The sequence below is a fragment of the Oryzias latipes genome, chromosome 6 (assembly GCF_002234675.1).
Source record: "Oryzias latipes chromosome 6, ASM223467v1".
Lineage (NCBI taxonomy): Eukaryota > Metazoa > Chordata > Actinopteri > Beloniformes > Adrianichthyidae > Oryzias > Oryzias latipes.
This window is the reverse complement of record NC_019864.2, coordinates 21,285,674-21,302,361: the sequence shown is the minus strand read 5'-3', so window position 1 is coordinate 21,302,361 and position 16,688 is coordinate 21,285,674. Positions and strand designations below refer to the sequence as shown.

The 16,688-nt window shown below is 40.1% G+C and overlaps 2 protein-coding genes across 7 annotated transcripts in view; both read left to right on the top strand.

The window, feature by feature from the left end:
• Positions 1 to 211: 211 nt before the first annotated feature.
• On the top strand, positions 212 to 6,642 carry gnai3 (Gi1 alpha subunit). Its single transcript, NM_001122930.2, is given in 9 exon segments — positions 212 to 346; positions 3,321 to 3,363; positions 4,078 to 4,219; positions 4,548 to 4,705; positions 4,828 to 4,956; positions 5,076 to 5,205; positions 5,292 to 5,445; positions 6,193 to 6,385; positions 6,464 to 6,642. Coding segments are annotated over 8 exon segments (1,065 nt in total). The 5' UTR covers positions 212 to 228; the 3' UTR covers positions 6,384 to 6,385; positions 6,464 to 6,642.
• A 7,340-nt stretch (positions 6,643 to 13,982) lies between these two features.
• LOC101173221 (membrane-associated guanylate kinase, WW and PDZ domain-containing protein 2) overlaps positions 13,983 to 16,688 on the top strand; it is a 94,073-nt gene continuing 91,367 nt past the window's right edge. For 3 of the 6 annotated variants that reach the window (XM_011476267.3, XM_011476268.3, XM_011476266.3), the window contains exon 1: positions 13,988 to 15,121. In XM_011476267.3, coding sequence (XP_011474569.1) covers positions 14,824 to 15,121 — 298 coding nt within the window. In that variant the 5' untranslated portion in view covers positions 13,988 to 14,823. Of the gene's footprint in view, positions 15,122 to 16,688 lie in introns of all 6 variants that reach the window. The other 3 variants (XM_011476270.3, XM_020703674.2, XM_011476269.3) reach the window with 3 other exon arrangements.

Genomic DNA, 16,688 nt, shown 5'->3' with positions numbered 1-16,688 from the left:
AATTCTTTTCTGTTCCAAGAAGAATTGAGAGATATTGTTATGAAAAAGGAAGACGGGGTTTAAAGTCAGGGCGTGTTTGAATTGCAAGTGTTGGAGAGACTGCCCCCTTCCCCTCCTCCTCCTCACTGGCCGCTAGCTCAGTAGCTTTTGCATGTCGTAGCACCCACTGTTGAAGTTGTGTTTTAGTCTGTGGTTATTTTACTTATTTGCAGTTAGGGAGAGAAGACGATGGGGTGTACGCTGAGCACCGACGACAAGGCTGCGCAGGAGCGGAGCAAGATGATCGACAGGAATCTGAGGGATGACGGAGAAAAAGCTGCTCGGGAGGTCAAGCTTCTTCTGCTCGGTGAGAGAAAGATGGATGGACGCAGAGCTTGATGTGTTTTCCTGAAAGAGGCTAAACTCTCTTCAAACTCCTTATGTTTTAGAAAAAAAATTTTTATAGACACGTCTCATAAAATATTCGTAAATTGTCTGAAATTGATTAAAGTCAGGCGGTGGGGTTTGAGGCTTGGGGCGTTATTTGAATGAGGAGGCGGTGGTGTCGTTAGCCAAAAAGTTCGAGGTACTGTTTGCTCCTATGCCTCTAACCTGTTTAAGAAATTAAAACCACCACGGTCAAACTAACTGTTGGTCTTAGCGGCTGCGATTACACTCGTTGTGGACGCGTTTATCCCCGGGTAATTCTCTAAGCTAATTTAACTAAGACAATTAGCTGCTTAGCAGCTGTAGCGCCGCGATGCTAGCTCGGCTTAGTTAGCTTAGTTTGGCTAAAAAATGTAGCCGTTACTTTTCCATCAGGTTCGTCAGCTCCTTTTAAAGAAAACTCTCGTTAAAACATTTCTGTTCTTTTTTAAGACACACATTTAATGAGTTGTCGTATTGCATTAAAGAAAAACACGAAGTAAATTTGGTCCCTTCGGGGCCATTGGCACTACATTTCCACCCACAGACTAGTAGATCAAACAAGCTGGCAGTGCAAATTTTAAATTATTGAACGTATGTGACGCACATGTTTACACCCGAGAAAATACTTTGATTAATCTATTTATGCATAGATGTTGATGAGTTTAAATGTCGATATGTTTTGAGGTTTTTTTTCACGGTTTTATTGTCCTAATTTGGTTTGGTGGGGGTCCATTTTAAACATTGATTAGAGACTTGGCATAATCATTGATGTGTTAAATATGGTCAGTATTCAAAATGTCTACATCACTCTTCTATTATTATTTTTTTACAGTAGAATTGTTTAAAGAGGAACTACCACCCCTTTACCACAAAGTAATGTCTGCTTTAAGTTGTCTCATGGATGGATGGAGTACAGGTTGTAAAGCAAACAGGTTGATACTGACAGCAAAAAAACAACTATGCTTTACTTAAACAGTGGAAACTTTTTAAGTACTTTTTAAGTACTCTATTTTACAGTGGGTCTCTATATGCAAATATATGACTTGCATATTAAAAAGTGAATCCTCCTTAACCATGTTTGTTGTTTATGTCACATTATTGAGGATGATGATTTGCTTATTTTCCTTTAGAGTCGTCCTTGTCATAATCTACATTTCAGAGTTTTTTTTGTGGATTTATATCCTCATCTTCGTCATAGGTATTTCACACGTAGGTTTGGTTGTATTTCCTTTTTTTGTCGAGGTCATCCTATTGCGTTTTTTGCATTCAACTTTAAAGCTTTGTCTTTGAAGTTATGATTGATATACATTCTTGTCTGTATAACTCACCTGATAAATATATAGTTTAGAAATAGATTTAAATAGATTTGGTTGTGGTGTTTTCGTTTTTTTCAGGTGTTTTTTGCAGAACATAGACTAGTAGGGAAGGTTGTGTCCAGTAAAATATCTTACCTTTTCTTTTCCCAGTAAATGCTTTATGTGTTTATAATGCTACAGCAATCACAACTGACTGTTTTTCATGAGGGACATTGAGTTGATGAACATTGCTACTCACCTGGGAGCCAGGACTCCCTACAGAGATTGTGTAATTAAAATATTGTGTGTGCTCAGCTCAAAACACTCAGGGCAGAATCACAGCACATTGTTTGGGTCGTGTCGAGCGGGCGGCACCACAGAGGTTGATTGCTTGCCGCCCCAGGCTTCTTAAAATCGTTACTATCAGTGCCCAGGCACAGCTGGCTAACAAAAACGCTGATGCATTATGGGCCAGTGTTTAGCCCTATTGGCCTTGAGATCCATCCCAACTCGTGCACACAGAACCGCTGTCCTGTTCTGCAGTCCAGGGGTTGATGCTGTGTTACACCCCTGCAAGGTTGACCACTGGCCTGTGCCTGTTTACACCACCACAGTGATCACAGCTACTAAAAGAACTGTATTTTGGGGTCACAGCTCAACTGCTGTGCTGAGAGCAGCCCCTCAATCTCAGTGGTACCTGCAATCCCTCTATGGCACATTTATCCTTTGACATAGCCATTGAAGTAAAGTATCAACAAAAAGTACACTGTATATCATGCGTGCTTGATTGAAGTGCAATATTGTATTTTGTTCCAATTTGAATCAAAATCTCCATATGCAAAACAGCTGGCCCCTGCAAGTCTAGCCTGTCTATAAAAGCTTGTGTTGCTAACCTATGAATGTAAGCCGTTTAATCTCATTGATGGAAGGATCTACTTGATTAATCCAATTATCCTAGGAAGGCCTTTAAAGTTCTTTGTAACTACACACACAATGATATGTCCCAATGTATGAAATGTTTTTAGGAATGTTGGGAATAAATCTTTGTAATTAAACAGAATCGTACTTTGAATCCTGATTGATCTTTTCTGTTATTAAAACTGAGAAGAGTCGACAACTTTGAACTTTTACTCCAATTCACTAAAATTTTGTTGTATAATGAAACAACAGAAGATATTTTTAGTGTTCATTCAGACAAGCTGATAGGCAAATGACAGCTGGTACTAGTCCCATCCACACAGAGTATGAACTTTTTAATAACATCAGACTGCAGATATCACCTCGACTACATTTGACCTTTTAGATTGGAATATTTGTGCTGTTAATATGGTCAGTTTTCCTTTAACTTCAAGCTCCGCTTATAGCAGTGATGCACCAGGCCTCCTCCCTTTTAGCTTCTGTTATGGTTTCAAACCGAGACCAGCTCACTTTGTAAAGAATCTGTTTGCTGCATGATCCTTATCATCTTGTGGTTTATTATGAAATAACATGGTTGACTTTTTTTCATCTTACAGTGAAAGTTAGATGTCATTCCTGTGATGACATCTCCTTAAGCCTCCACACACAACAATTTATTTGAAATCTCTTGTTTTAATAGTTATTTGTGCTTTGTTTCAGGTGCTGGAGAGTCTGGGAAAAGTACCATTGTTAAACAGATGAAGTAAGTAAATGACTGCAACTTTCATATCAAACACCTTTATTTACTTTTTTTAATATTAATTCTATGAAATCTTACATACATGTATGGTCACTTCTGAAGAAAAACTGTTCATTTTTAACTAAAACATGGTACAGCTAATTTCATAGCAAAATAAACACGTGTCCATAGGGTGTGACACTATTGATTTTGTTCTTACATCCTTGATAGACTCGATAAACCTTAAGCCTGGTTATTTCTTTACAATGTAGTATGCGCTTTCCTGGTGTATTCGTGCAGTGCAGAGAACATTTCTCTGCTGGCACCTTTAGTCTTTCTAGTTTGCGTTGCAGCTCCACCACAGACATTTGTTACTAATCGCTGTCTTGGCCACATTTCATCATCAGTCATGGGATGGCTGATGTCATCAAACCAATGAACTGCAGACGGAGAGCGTCCTGTTATAACTGAAAAAAAAAAAGATTTTTAAAATAATAAGCAAACAAGTTTGTATATTATGTCTGCTTTTCTCTTTCCCTAAAATGACTTTTATTTATATTTTTTAAATTAGAAGAGAACATGAAAACACTGCCCCCTAGTGGAGAAGAAAGTTAGAATTTCAACCTTTTATGTCATGGTTGCGTATGAATGAATCTTTTATAACTCAGCACAGTATCTATGAGTTTTGCATTTATCCAACTATAAACATCAGCACTAAAATAAAATCTTGTCTGTCAGGATCATCCATGAAGCTGGTTACTCAGAAGAAGAGTGCAAGCAGTACAAGGCCGTGGTCTATAGCAACACCATCCAGTCCATCATTGCTATCATAAGGGCCATGGGACGCCTTAAGATCGACTTTGCTGATCAGGCCAGAGCGGTGAGTGCAAGAAAACAAATGTTTTTGCTTTATTTTGACGCAGAGTTTCTGTTTTGTCTTTGGAAGATTACACAAATAATTTTAACTGAAGAATCATAATTTTATAGGTTTTTGAGGCAACACCACTCACGTTTGGCTTAGATAATCTGAACTGCTAAATGTTTGAATCCCTCTAAAGTCCCTTTTCTGACCTGTATTTTGTCTTCAACGTATGTAGCTGGACGAAGACTGTTCTAAACTTGATCAGATTCAATGTTCTTCATGGCCACTCTTCATTTTCCTTACATTTTGTGGGGCTGATGGGAACTGTGACTGCTTTCCGTTATAGGATGATGCTCGCCAGCTGTTCATTCTTGCGGGTTCAACAGAGGAAGGCTTCATGACAGGTGAGCTGGCTGGAGTGATCCAGCGGCTGTGGAAGGACGGGGGCGTCCAGGCCTGCTTCAGCCGGTCCCGCGAGTACCAGCTCAACGACTCTGCAGCTTAGTAAGTCGGACGGATTGACACACATTGAGGAACAGCAGGGCTTTGTCGTTATGTATAATGATTCTCATTCAGTATTTTTAACCTGTTGTCAATCTTTGTCTCGACACTCTCTTCTCTCATAGTTACCTTAATGACCTGGACAGGATATCCCACGCCTCTTATGTTCCCACTCAGCAGGATGTGTTGAGAACCAGAGTAAAAACCACAGGGATCGTCGAAACACACTTCACTTTCAAGGACCTGCACTTTAAGTAAGTCCTACTTTTTTTTACAAAACTGAGGGATTCTTTCTTTTAATCTGCATTCAAACTCTGTTTTTCATTAACTAGGAAGACAAAGGATGTTCAGGTGTTGGTTTTTGTGTTTTTAGAATGTTTGATGTGGGTGGACAGCGATCAGAGAGGAAGAAGTGGATCCATTGCTTCGAGGGAGTCACAGCCATTATCTTCTGCGTGGCTCTGAGCGACTACGACCTGGTGCTGGCTGAGGATGAGGAGATGGTAGGACCCATCCAGCTTTAGCAAACATACCCACCTCTCCTGTCTGCTGCCGTGCCTACCACTATGCATCCGTTTTTATCTTTCAGAATCGAATGCATGAAAGCATGAAGCTGTTTGACTCCATCTGCAACAACAAGTGGTTTACAGACACCTCCATCATCCTTTTCCTCAACAAGAAGGACCTCTTTGAAGAGAAAATTAAAAAGAGCCCTCTCACAATCTGCTTCCCGGAATATGCAGGTCAGACATAAATCCAAACACGTGCATGCAGAGCAGGTGTTCTCCACATGCACATGCAAATACCTCTACTTTGTATGCCTTAGGGGCAGATAAACAACTGACCAAAAATATATGTGCAGTTTCAAAACAAGAGCGTAAAATAGACCTGCAAAAGAACTGGTTTTGGGTTCAGTTTTTTAATTATTTTTCTGTGATTATGGCACTTTTTCATATGGAGACAAAACCCATATAAAAAATTTAGGCATAGCTGTTCTGCAGTCGTTCCAACTTAAACTGGGTCATAACTATTATTACTTTAGAATATTTATTGAAAATGAGTCGTAACTCCTAAAACAAGTTCTTTTTAAAAGACTGAGGTCAAGAATTACATCATCTTCTATGCCCGTGTTGTCCCTTTTGGGGTCACTGGGCTGCTGGAGCCTATCCCAGCCACTCGAAGGCAGGGGACATCCTGGACAAGTTGCCAGTCTGTCACAGACAAAGATGAGATTTTAATGTCAAAAGACTTAGAAAATGGGGAAAAAATCTCACTTCTTTAATTTAAAACATGATCATTTTTAAAAATAATAGTGTTGTGGAACTATGTGAGTCATTCAAGAGGACGTGAATGACAAAAACAATGTTCCTTACAGGGTTATAATTAGAATAAAGGAGTTTTTTTTTTTTTTTTTGTACAAGCTTAGGTAGGGTGACTATCATAAGTGTTTAAACAGTAGCAACATTTTTTCTTCCTTAATTTCCTTGCAGGCTCAAACACCTACGAGGAGGCGGCGGCGTACGTTCAGTGCCAGTTTGAGGACCTAAACAAAAGAAAAGACACCAAGGAGATCTACACTCATTTCACGTGTGCCACCGACACCAAGAACGTGCAGTTTGTGTTTGACGCCGTCACTGACGTCATCATCAAGAATAACCTGAAGGACTGCGGCCTTTTCTGAAGGTACCGAGCGGCGCTTCCAAGCCGGACTGGTTTGAGTGCCGGGTTTTACTCTGACGGCTTTATTTCTCTGCCTTTCAGGGCTGCATGGCAGTTACTTTCCCAAGTGACTTTTTTCATCTGGAGTCTGAGTGGAGGCGGCTTAGAGGACCCTGCTGAGAACGTCACTTTTAACCTCTTATTAACTTATGTTCATCTCTAAAAGTTATGAAGACGGTGTGTAGAAAAAACCTTTTGTGTAAAATATTTGTACAACAGTTAATGGCAAGGGATTTTTTTCTTTCTGCCGTTTTTAAAATTAGCTTGTTTTATTTTATTTTTTATATATTGGGGGGAGGGAGGATTTTTTTTTTTGTCCATCAAAGAAAACTGTCTATTATTTTTAGTTGCTTGAGCCTGGCATCCCTTTGTTGCAGTGTGTTTTTCATTGTTTTGTAGCTGCCATCAAAGTCCCTTGAATCCATAATGTCTTTTTTTTTTTTTTTGTTGTAAGTCCTTCATTGTCCAAATAATTTTTGCCTCATTTGAAAGACAGGGGAGGAAAAAACAAACAAACCAAGACCAAGACCAAGTTACTCTGCAGACCAGTTCACTCTGACACTGACATACTGTGAGAGCCGTGTGGAAACTCGCGTGATCCAGAACTTCGTCCGAATGAGTGAAGTTGTGTGTGTGTGTGTGTGTGTGAATGTTTGCACGGTATGAAACAAAGGGACTTTGATTCCTCAACTTGTCATCCTTCTTCAAATTTTTTATTTTTCTATGCGACCAAAAAAGAAGCTACTTTGGCATTATCGAGCACACAAAGATGCTGTGCCGTTTCAAACATTCCCGAGCGACATAGAAGACGCAGCTTTGAAAAGAAGAAAGCAAAGGTGGCCTCGAAGCAGACTGTAATGACCGAACATAGACCTTGTGTTCAGTGTAGACAGACAGCCGGCTGAATACAAGTGCACTGTTACTGATTAGGATCTGTGATGGGTTCAAGTTACATATCGCCCTTCAGTCCCCCAGCCCTGGTTTTTCATTGGATGGGGACATTAGTGGACTAATCCAAGTGATTTTGCTAATAAAAGGGTTGCAATGGTGAAGCCATGGCAACTTGCACAACAGTTGTCTGGTTTTTTTTCTTCCTTTTCTTACAGAAAATGCTATTTCATATTTGTTAGATATCTGAATAACCTATGTTTTTAATGTATTTTATTGTTGTGATTACATTTTGCTTAAAAATTAGGACAATTAGTGGACAAAAACTGCTCGAGCTACAATTTTAGGTACCTTTTAAACATTTTTCTTCGTGTGAATTGTTGCTTTAAATTGTGATTAATAAATCAGACTTAAAGTCAGGCCAGTTAGCCAAGAAAATCTATCAAAGATCTAATAAACAGGTTAAAAACAATCTTATGTAACAGGAAAAACGGCTTGGCTCTGTTTTTTGTGTGTCTCCCTCTAGTGACCGCAGTAGAGAGCTGCAGGAACTGAAAAGGGAAAGTGTGCGTTGACATAATTGGCTAAATTCGCTTCCTGCCAAGACACACCAGGTTGTCCCATATTATCTTTTTGGAAAAAACATCAGGATTTGGCCTAATTAGTCTTGTAAGGAGAAAGGGGTTGTCTACCAAGCTGGGGATTATTGTGAGAGTCCAAGCATTCACGAGTTGATCCAAGTCATTAGAGATGGCGGTGGGCTTATCAAAGCATCTTAATTACATTTTGGATAATATTAACTGCACTCAGCTCAGAGTTTTTATGAATCTAACATGCCACAAATGGGTCACAGCAGAGCCAATGTTGACTTCCATGTTCTATGGCTGAGCTGCAGCTGCTCCAGTACAGTGATAAGGTCTAAGCTTTTTCTGCTAGGTATTGTGTGATTTTAAAACGTACTTTCAGAGCTATTTAGTTAATCTGTAAAAGCCCTTCCCACAGTGTAAAACTGATTGTAATTGCCTTAAAAATCAACGCGTGAAGGAAATAACGAAACAAAGACCATTTGTAATAGATCTAGAATAAACAGCATTACAGACCATAAAAACAAACTTAACTTGGCACATAGTCGGGCAATTCAAATGCCAAATTGTTGGTAAAAAAAATAGTCTGAAAACAGCTCAGACACTGCAGGCCTCACTGAGCAATATCAGCATAAAACACTAAACAAATATAGTTCAAGATTGCTACAAATAAGCATTTTCTGTGAAACAATGGCATGTCTAAGGTTAAAAAAAGATTAATAAAATAACCCAACAAGGTGTTGTTTGGCTCTAATACTAATCAGTATTTGATCTGATTCCTTAAGCACAACCAAGCACAGGGATAACATTTTCAGGAAAACGCATACATAAACTTAAAAAAAAATCTATTTTTAGTGCATTAAGGACAGAAGATTTTCTAATTTGATTCTCAACCAGTCAGCTTTAGTATTCCACTTGAAACTAAGTTCATGTTCGGTTTAATCACAACCAGCTTCATTTATCTTCTGAAGTTTGCTCTGATCCGACTGTATGGAGGAAGTGCGACCATGTCTGAACATTACATCACTAGAAATGCTGAACCTTGCAGAGTTTCTGTCTCTTGACACTGTAAAACAGACACACGTCTATTCTTGCATTGCATCACTGCCTCAGTATGTGTGAGAAGTGCAGCCTAAAGGCAACTGAAGACAGTAGAAAAGCCTGTTAGGTCCTCGGGTCAACACACATGGAATCACATTTTAATGGACTGAATTTTAACAGGCCTGGAGAAAGAGAAATAAAGATGCAGTGGAATGTTAACTGATAAGGACTTTGATGTCCTCACAATGTCAACCTAACAGGTTTGCCCCAGAGGGGAAGATATGCTGCATGGTTACATTTTCAAAAAGCAACCATCACTTCATTTTTTTAGGTGATCCAAAAGCCTGAACTTCATTAAGCAGTTAGTTCAGACTAAAAGTCAAGACAAGGGTGGACAAGCAGAGGTGAAAGTGAAATACTTCCAACCTTATTCAACCTTTGAGGAGTTCTCTTAAACTGCAGATTGAAGTTTTATGAAAAGTAGTTCAGAAATGTCTTTTTTATTTTTAGTGGAAAAGGTTTAAATTGTATTTACATTTGAAGTGTCCTTGAAAAGTTGTATAGTCAATATTCTAATTCTTGAGCATATATTTGTCATGTTTGCCTTGCCTGTAAAACAAAAATATATAAATGAATAAGGCACAAAAAAAGCAGTTTAAAATGTTTAATGCTGCTATGTGTTGAAAATGTTCATCTAATTGTGATTGAGAAAAAAAAAGACATCTGTGCTCATGTACCTGACCGTGTCCCTCGCCTCTGCTCCTGCTCCTACACTTGGTTGTGGTCTCGCGCCCCCAGCCGTCCCCCTACACATCTGGATGAAGCCTATCTGCTGGAATTTTTTTAAATAGTTTCAGAGTTGGATAAGCAAATTCTTCTCTTAGAGTTCCAGTACATCGTCCGTCTGTCCTGGGGGAGGATCCCTCCTTCATGTGGGCATCCCTGAGGTTTCTTCTTTTTTTTTTTTGAGGAGTTTTTCCTTACCGCGAAGAAGGGTCTAAGGGTAGGATGGATGCCCGGTTTAGTTTAGTCTGTTAAGTTTAGCAATCAGCTATTGTATTTTATGACTTTATGTTCTTTATGATTCATGTTTGTTATACAATTACCGGTATGAAGCCCATTGAGATGACTATTGTTGTAAATATTGGGCTACCTAAATAAAATTGAATTGAATTGCACAAAATAGACAATCAAAATTGACAGCAAAAAAAAAACTGCAGTAAATTTAGCACATTTTTGAACAAATTTGGTTGTCAGACTCATATTTTTGGTGTCCGTCCATCCATTTTCTTAACCTTTTTGGGGTTACGGGGTTCCCAAGGCCTGTCCCGCCTACTGTTGGGCTAAGGCGGGGTACACCCAGGACTGGTCACCAGTCTGTTGCAGCATATTTATGGTATTTTTAATAATTATTTTAAGTCTCACCAGTGTTTTTAACTTCAATCAGGGAAACCGTCACCAAAAGTAGATTTTTTTTTAATAATAAAATCTCATTGCATGTTTTGAGGGATTGCTAAAAATGATTTACGTGCTAATTCCCCCAGGCCATCCCGTCTAATTAACTAAATCTCCCTATTTGATTGAAAAAGATCTTAACTGCGACTTCAGTCCTCTCTGGTTTTTTTACACAGATGTCATTTGCTCAACCAGGAAAATGTCTTCCAAGAAGAGCCACTGTCTCGGTGCGTGACGATTGTCTTCCGTCTGAAGCATCTCCACTAAAGACAAAGAGGCAGCTCTCTCTGTTAGAAATCTGCAAGTGTCTGAGTGAAGGTGACCCTTCTCTCCCGCTTCTCTTTGCTGGGCAATAAAAACAACTTAGTGTGCATTTTCCCCAACAACAAAACCACAGAGCAGAGAGTCAATGAGGGAGGCTAGGGACTAAATCCATATAAGCTCATTGAAATTCCTCCTCTCAGTGCACAGACTGCCTGGTGTTATTGTGCGTTTGCCTTCTGTTGTTTGGCAGTGCGCTTCAGGATGCTCATTATTGACTGTCTACAGTGATGATATAAAGTAATATCCTTATCGCTCTTCCTGCCCACAGCCTTTGAGCACACAGAGCCCAAACTGCTTAAGAAGAAGCCTTTTTTTTTTTTAGAAAGTTTGGTGTTTGATCTATTAACAAATGTTTATTTTCTGTTAAATATTATTCTTTTTTATCACTTTCACAGTCAAAATGAGCTTGGAAAGCAAAGCTTCTCCACCTCCCATCCACTCACCCACATGGACACAGCTGCTCTGCTTCAGTGACTTGTCAAGAGAGGATCTTAAAGTGGAAACGAGTTTCTTAAACAGGGTCTAAATTTAGTCGTGGAGCTTCGACAGCTGTTGGCTCTTCTCTTTGTTGTGCCAAAACGAAAGTCCAAAATAGAGAAAGAGTTTGATCCAAAAATAGTTACATGAGAAAAGCAAAAAAAAATGACGTCACGTACACTTCTGACCACAAAAAGAAGTATTGCATAACAAAGGGAACGTGCTGGGAGTCAGTTTAGAATTTCTCCAGAGTGTCTGATTTAATAATTGAACAATCCAGAAAGTTTAATACTTTAAAAGACATAGCAGCGGACTGAAAACCTGCAGATTCTGGAGCTGCTGCATTGTCTTCTCCCTGAAATACATGAGCAATTTCAGGCCGAACAATTCCTGACATTCAGCAGAACAGAGAAGGGGAGGATTCGTTTCTCCACTTGGTGTAAATCTCTGAACGTTTCTGAATTATGCAGGACTCGTCCTCCACCAGGGTGGTAGATCTTTAGGATGAATATTATCTTAATCATCATATTTTAGCATTAGCGCCAAAAGCACTTGAGGTAGTCCAAACATATAGCCTGACCTACATGCCAGGACACTTAAATCAGCAAAGTGACAGTCAAAGTGGATCCGCTGCTCCTCATGGATTATTCACAGGCTGCTCAGGGAGCTGTGTACAGTAATGTTGTGTTGTTGTTGTTTTTTTGTTGTTTTTTGCAGTAGCAGTACACACTAAACCAAAACACGCATAAGGGCGGATGACAGCGGCAGCAGGAGGGACCGCCATCCTCTGTAAATTTGGAGGAAAAGCTCTTGATTTGAACATTAATTTTTAAATGAAACGTTACTTCAGCCACTTTGGAAAACTGCACGTTCATGAAAAAGTGATGACAAAAAAAGGATTTGTAATTTTCCCTCTGACTTGAAAATGTCTTCAAAGCACTGGTGCAACTGTGACCAACTAACTGAGACATTTTCTGCATCCAAAAGGGCAAAAGCTAAATTTGATCATCATGAGTATATATATTTTTATTTTAGAAATAACTTTGACACATTATAATGAGCAAGAAAGATGCATTTCCTTTGAAAATGTTTGCACTATGAATGTTGAAGCTCTGCAGAAAGCATTTGTATCATCTTTAAGAAGCTAAAAATGCCAACTTTCTTCTAAATTTTGTTAGAAAGTCAAACATAGCGGATAAAAATGAAAAAAAAAATGCTTATAATTCAATAAGAGGGCTTTCAGTTTAATGCTAAATCAAGTTAAATGGTGTGCACTAAAAAAAACTGGCAAAAGTCTGAATTCCAACAAGGATAAAATGGGTAAAGTAACTATTGGAGACAAAATTAGTATTTTAATAGAAGAGCAATAAAATACAAGCTCAGTTTGTTTGGTTTTGAGTGTTTATTGTAGCTATAATGTTTAGCTTTAAGCTAATTTGTTCTAATATATATATATATATATATATATATATATATATATATATCATGGTTTTGAAGCCTTTTGACTTATTTAATAAAATATGAAAGTCTAGATATATTTTTACAAAAAATGATAAAGGTTACGACACAAACATGATGCAAATATTATGCAAGGATGTTCTAAAAGTGGACTTATTCCAAACCTAACGTATAAAACTACTAAAAGAATGAAAGAAGTAAAAATGTGTTCAAATTAAATCATATAGAACAATAAAAAAAGAGGATGTCAATCAACAAAACAACATAAGCACAAAGTGCCAACAAAGCTTAAACTGATGCAACACTATAAGTTTGGTTTTGTGTGACGATGATGACGATGATATTCATTTAAGATTGTTTTAGGATCTGTCCTTAATTCCTGTTTCGTGCTTGTTACATGCAGAGGCCTTACAGATCTTGTTTTCTGTTCTCCTCTGTTCTTCTTGATGGTCTAAGTGAAGACGCCTGGTGGAGGTCTGTGAACCAGTCAGACCCCACAGCCTGCTACATGAATCTATAGAGCTCCTGAATAAACACCCAGAAGACTCTTTATACCCATTATTTTATTTATTTATTTTTAAATTGGTAAAAACTCATGTGTACTAGAGTTTTTGGGAGGTTTTGTAGACAGTAAAATCAACTTACCTTGTACATTCCCATGTAGATTCATCTCGGATTGGTTGATCACCCCCCCAAACTTTTTTCTTGTTTTTTTTTAATGACAGAATAGTTTGGCCTAGTTTTGTTCTACTTGTGTCATTTCTTTGGTCCATCCATGGTCCCGAAAACTTCCACCTGTCTTTTTTTCAAACTTATGTGTAGATTTAAAAAAAAAAAACTGTAGAATCATTGCATTGTAGGTCTTGAATTCATGTCTCCCAAAGCTCTAGACCTACAACCTTGTGGATGTAACATTGTTCTTTCCTTGAGTGGTGCGTCTGTCCAGTGGTACAGTTTTGAGTCAGATGTCAGCTCGGAGGAGCAAAACAAAGATGCACATGGATCTATTTGTCTGCAAATGGATGTATCAGAATGGTGCAGAACAGGGAGCTTGTGAGACAACAACTGTAGCACCTGTGTCTCTGCTACAAGCCTCTTCAATTTTTTATTATTATTATTTTTTTTGTTCCTGATTCACAACGATTTGAATAAAGAAACTACTTAGAAATGCAGCTTTGAGCTTTTTTTTTTAAACACATGTCCTCCATGTGAAAAACGCCACAAGAACATGACAAAAACATCAAAAATACAATTTTCGTCAGAATGAGTCTTGAAACGATGAGCTTTTCAGTTAGGATGATTATTCACTTTTATTTCCATCAGAACTTTGTTGAAGGTGTTGAAAAAATAATAAAGCGAAGCAGAATTTGCTTTATATGGAAACACGGGGGTTTTGTGAAGTGGTTTATGATCATTTAATGAGCAGAGATGCTGCATATTGCAATAAGAACCATACAGTGCAGCAACGCCTTGAGCTATAAGGAAGCTTTGAAACTGGTTCCTTTCAGAAGAAACACAGGTCCTGCAGGGAAACACTGCAGCTTCCCTCCAGCTTTTGCAGTTTGGGACTTCTCGGTGTGTCAATCTGTACTTTGGAATATTTCACATAACCAGTGACCCAAAGAAACCATGACGATGGGGTTAATTAGCATATATAAATGTTATAAAAATTTAACTGGAAAAAATTAGGATCTTTTTCTCATCGTTTTGTAAACAAAATGACATGACCCCTTTTATAAAAACCGTTTCTATATACTGTTAAAACAAGTAAAGCTGAAGTTGTGTTGGTGGCAGGCAGGGCTCGTCCTGCCTGTCATGAGTGGAAGCGCCTCTGGCTCCGTAGTAAAGAGAAGCGCCTCCCGCGTTATTTCCCCTCCTCTCCATCGCTTCACGCCGAACCAGAACCATTCATCTCTCCCCTCCTTCAGGCTTCACATCCGGGTCATCTGCTAGGATCTGTCTCTTGTGTGTGTGCGCGTCTGACAGAGTAATAATTATTGCATTCGCCGCTGCGCTGTGCCGCAGCTCTCCGCCCGTCTGCGCGGCTCGCAGAGCGGACACTGCGCTACGCGTCCTCCGCTGATGATGGAGCCGTGAAGCTGCAGTCTGCCGCACAAAGGCTGGGATGAGACGGTAGGAGGCGTCTTGCACGGGCTAGCCCGAGGTTAGTTAACGATGTCGAAGAGCCTCAAGAAGAAAAACCACTGGACCAACAAAGTCCACGAAGCGGTGATCACCCGGGGGAAAGACGGGGAGCTGGGGTTCGAGCTGAAAGGAGGCGCGGAAAACGGCCAGTTCCCCTACTTCGGGGAGGTAAAGCAGGGGAAGGGACTGATCCAGAGCGGAAAACTGGCCCAGGATGAGCTGCTGCTGGAGGTCAACGACATGCCAGTGGCTGGGCTCACCACCCGGGACGTGCTGGCCGTGATCAAGCACTGCAAAGACCCGGTCCGGTTCAAATGCGTCAAGCAAGGTGAGACATGCTGGGACCAGGAGCGCTGGGCGCGTGGGCTTCCGCAGCTGCCACTACAGGGGTGTGCGCGCGGGGTTGTGATGCGCGTGAGCGTGTGCTTTGATTAAGATGTGGTCTGATTTGCGCGCTCACCTGTCAGTCTGCGCTCACGAGCACGGGGCTGGTAAGCAGGCCTGAAGACGCCACACGCACGCGCGCCGCGAATATCGGTTCAGCTCCTTCACGAGCCACAGTGGCTCTGATCGTAGGCGCTTGTTTAGGGTCGCTGGTTCGATGCCACAGTTCGGAGGGGGGTGTGTCTGTCATGTGTGATGCCACAACCTGCGGTTTTCTCCCGGTATCGATCGGGAACAGAGCTCGTGGCCCACGCCGTGGATCAGATGTTTCCTATTCGCTGTTGTTGTTCATGTGCACTCACGAGAAATAACATGACACGCTCTTCAAAGCAGGATCCACATGGAAAGGCTGCTTCAGGAATGCTTTGCCGGAATTATTTGAGATCAAGGCAGCAGAAGTTGTTTCTAGAAGCGAGTTTGTAGTAAAACTCTGACCTGCTTCTGTCAGCCACAAAGCCTCTGCAACTAGAACATGCAAGGCAGATATTTATCATTCATCACAGCCTCTGAGGATGGGCTTTGGGGTCCCAGTGAGTGGCTGGAAGGGCTTCACTTCTCAAAATGCAAGCTGGGGCTTCATGTTTCTGGGACAGGAATAAGGCATGAGAGGAAGCCAGTTTTTATTTTTGGACATTGCAGAGTTTATTCACTGAGGATTTGCCTCCATCTCTGTGTTTGCATCCGTGTGATTGATTAGTGAGTTGGAGCTGCTGACAGAGTGGGAGTGTGGTGTTGTGATGTGCAAGGAAGGAAAGGCTGATGTATATGTAAGAGACAAGTCTATTCCATCTCCCCCTCTTCTCATATCCATTTAAACATGAGTCCAACATGAACCACCCACATCACTGCTGTCCAGATGAACGTCCTTGAGGCTTTTTGTCATCTTCTCAGTGAATTTTCTGCCCTGACCCTTCCCTCCCCATGTCAGATTACTAATCAACTTCCATCCAGCAGAGACTTGTATTTATGGCAGATAGTTGCCAAAGAATCAACCACTTTTTTTCGCACTCATTGCCTTGCATTTTTGGTTTTGGTTGTGGACTAAGCTGGCAATTTTATTGTTATTCGTTTTTTTGTTTTTTTTTAATTTTTTAACCTGTAGCCGCAAGGTGGCCCAAGTCTGGGTCTTCCAGCCCGGATATCCTACAGGGTTGTGTCAGGAAAGGCATCTGGCATGACCACCGGCAAACCACCTGTGCGAATCAGGGAAGGCTGATTTGCTGTGGCTACCTCTGAAGGGATATGCTGAAAAGTAAACACCATTTCCAATTTCTTCACTCCCCATTTTTTATTATTATTATTGTTTTTTTAACTTGTCCTGTCCAACAGCTGAGCAGACAGACGAGAGCTGAAAGCCTCTTGTGTTGGACATATTTTACTGTTACAATAGGGGTTATGAATCGTTTAACACAATGTGTATATTTAAATAAACTCCTTTTGTAGTTCAGGCT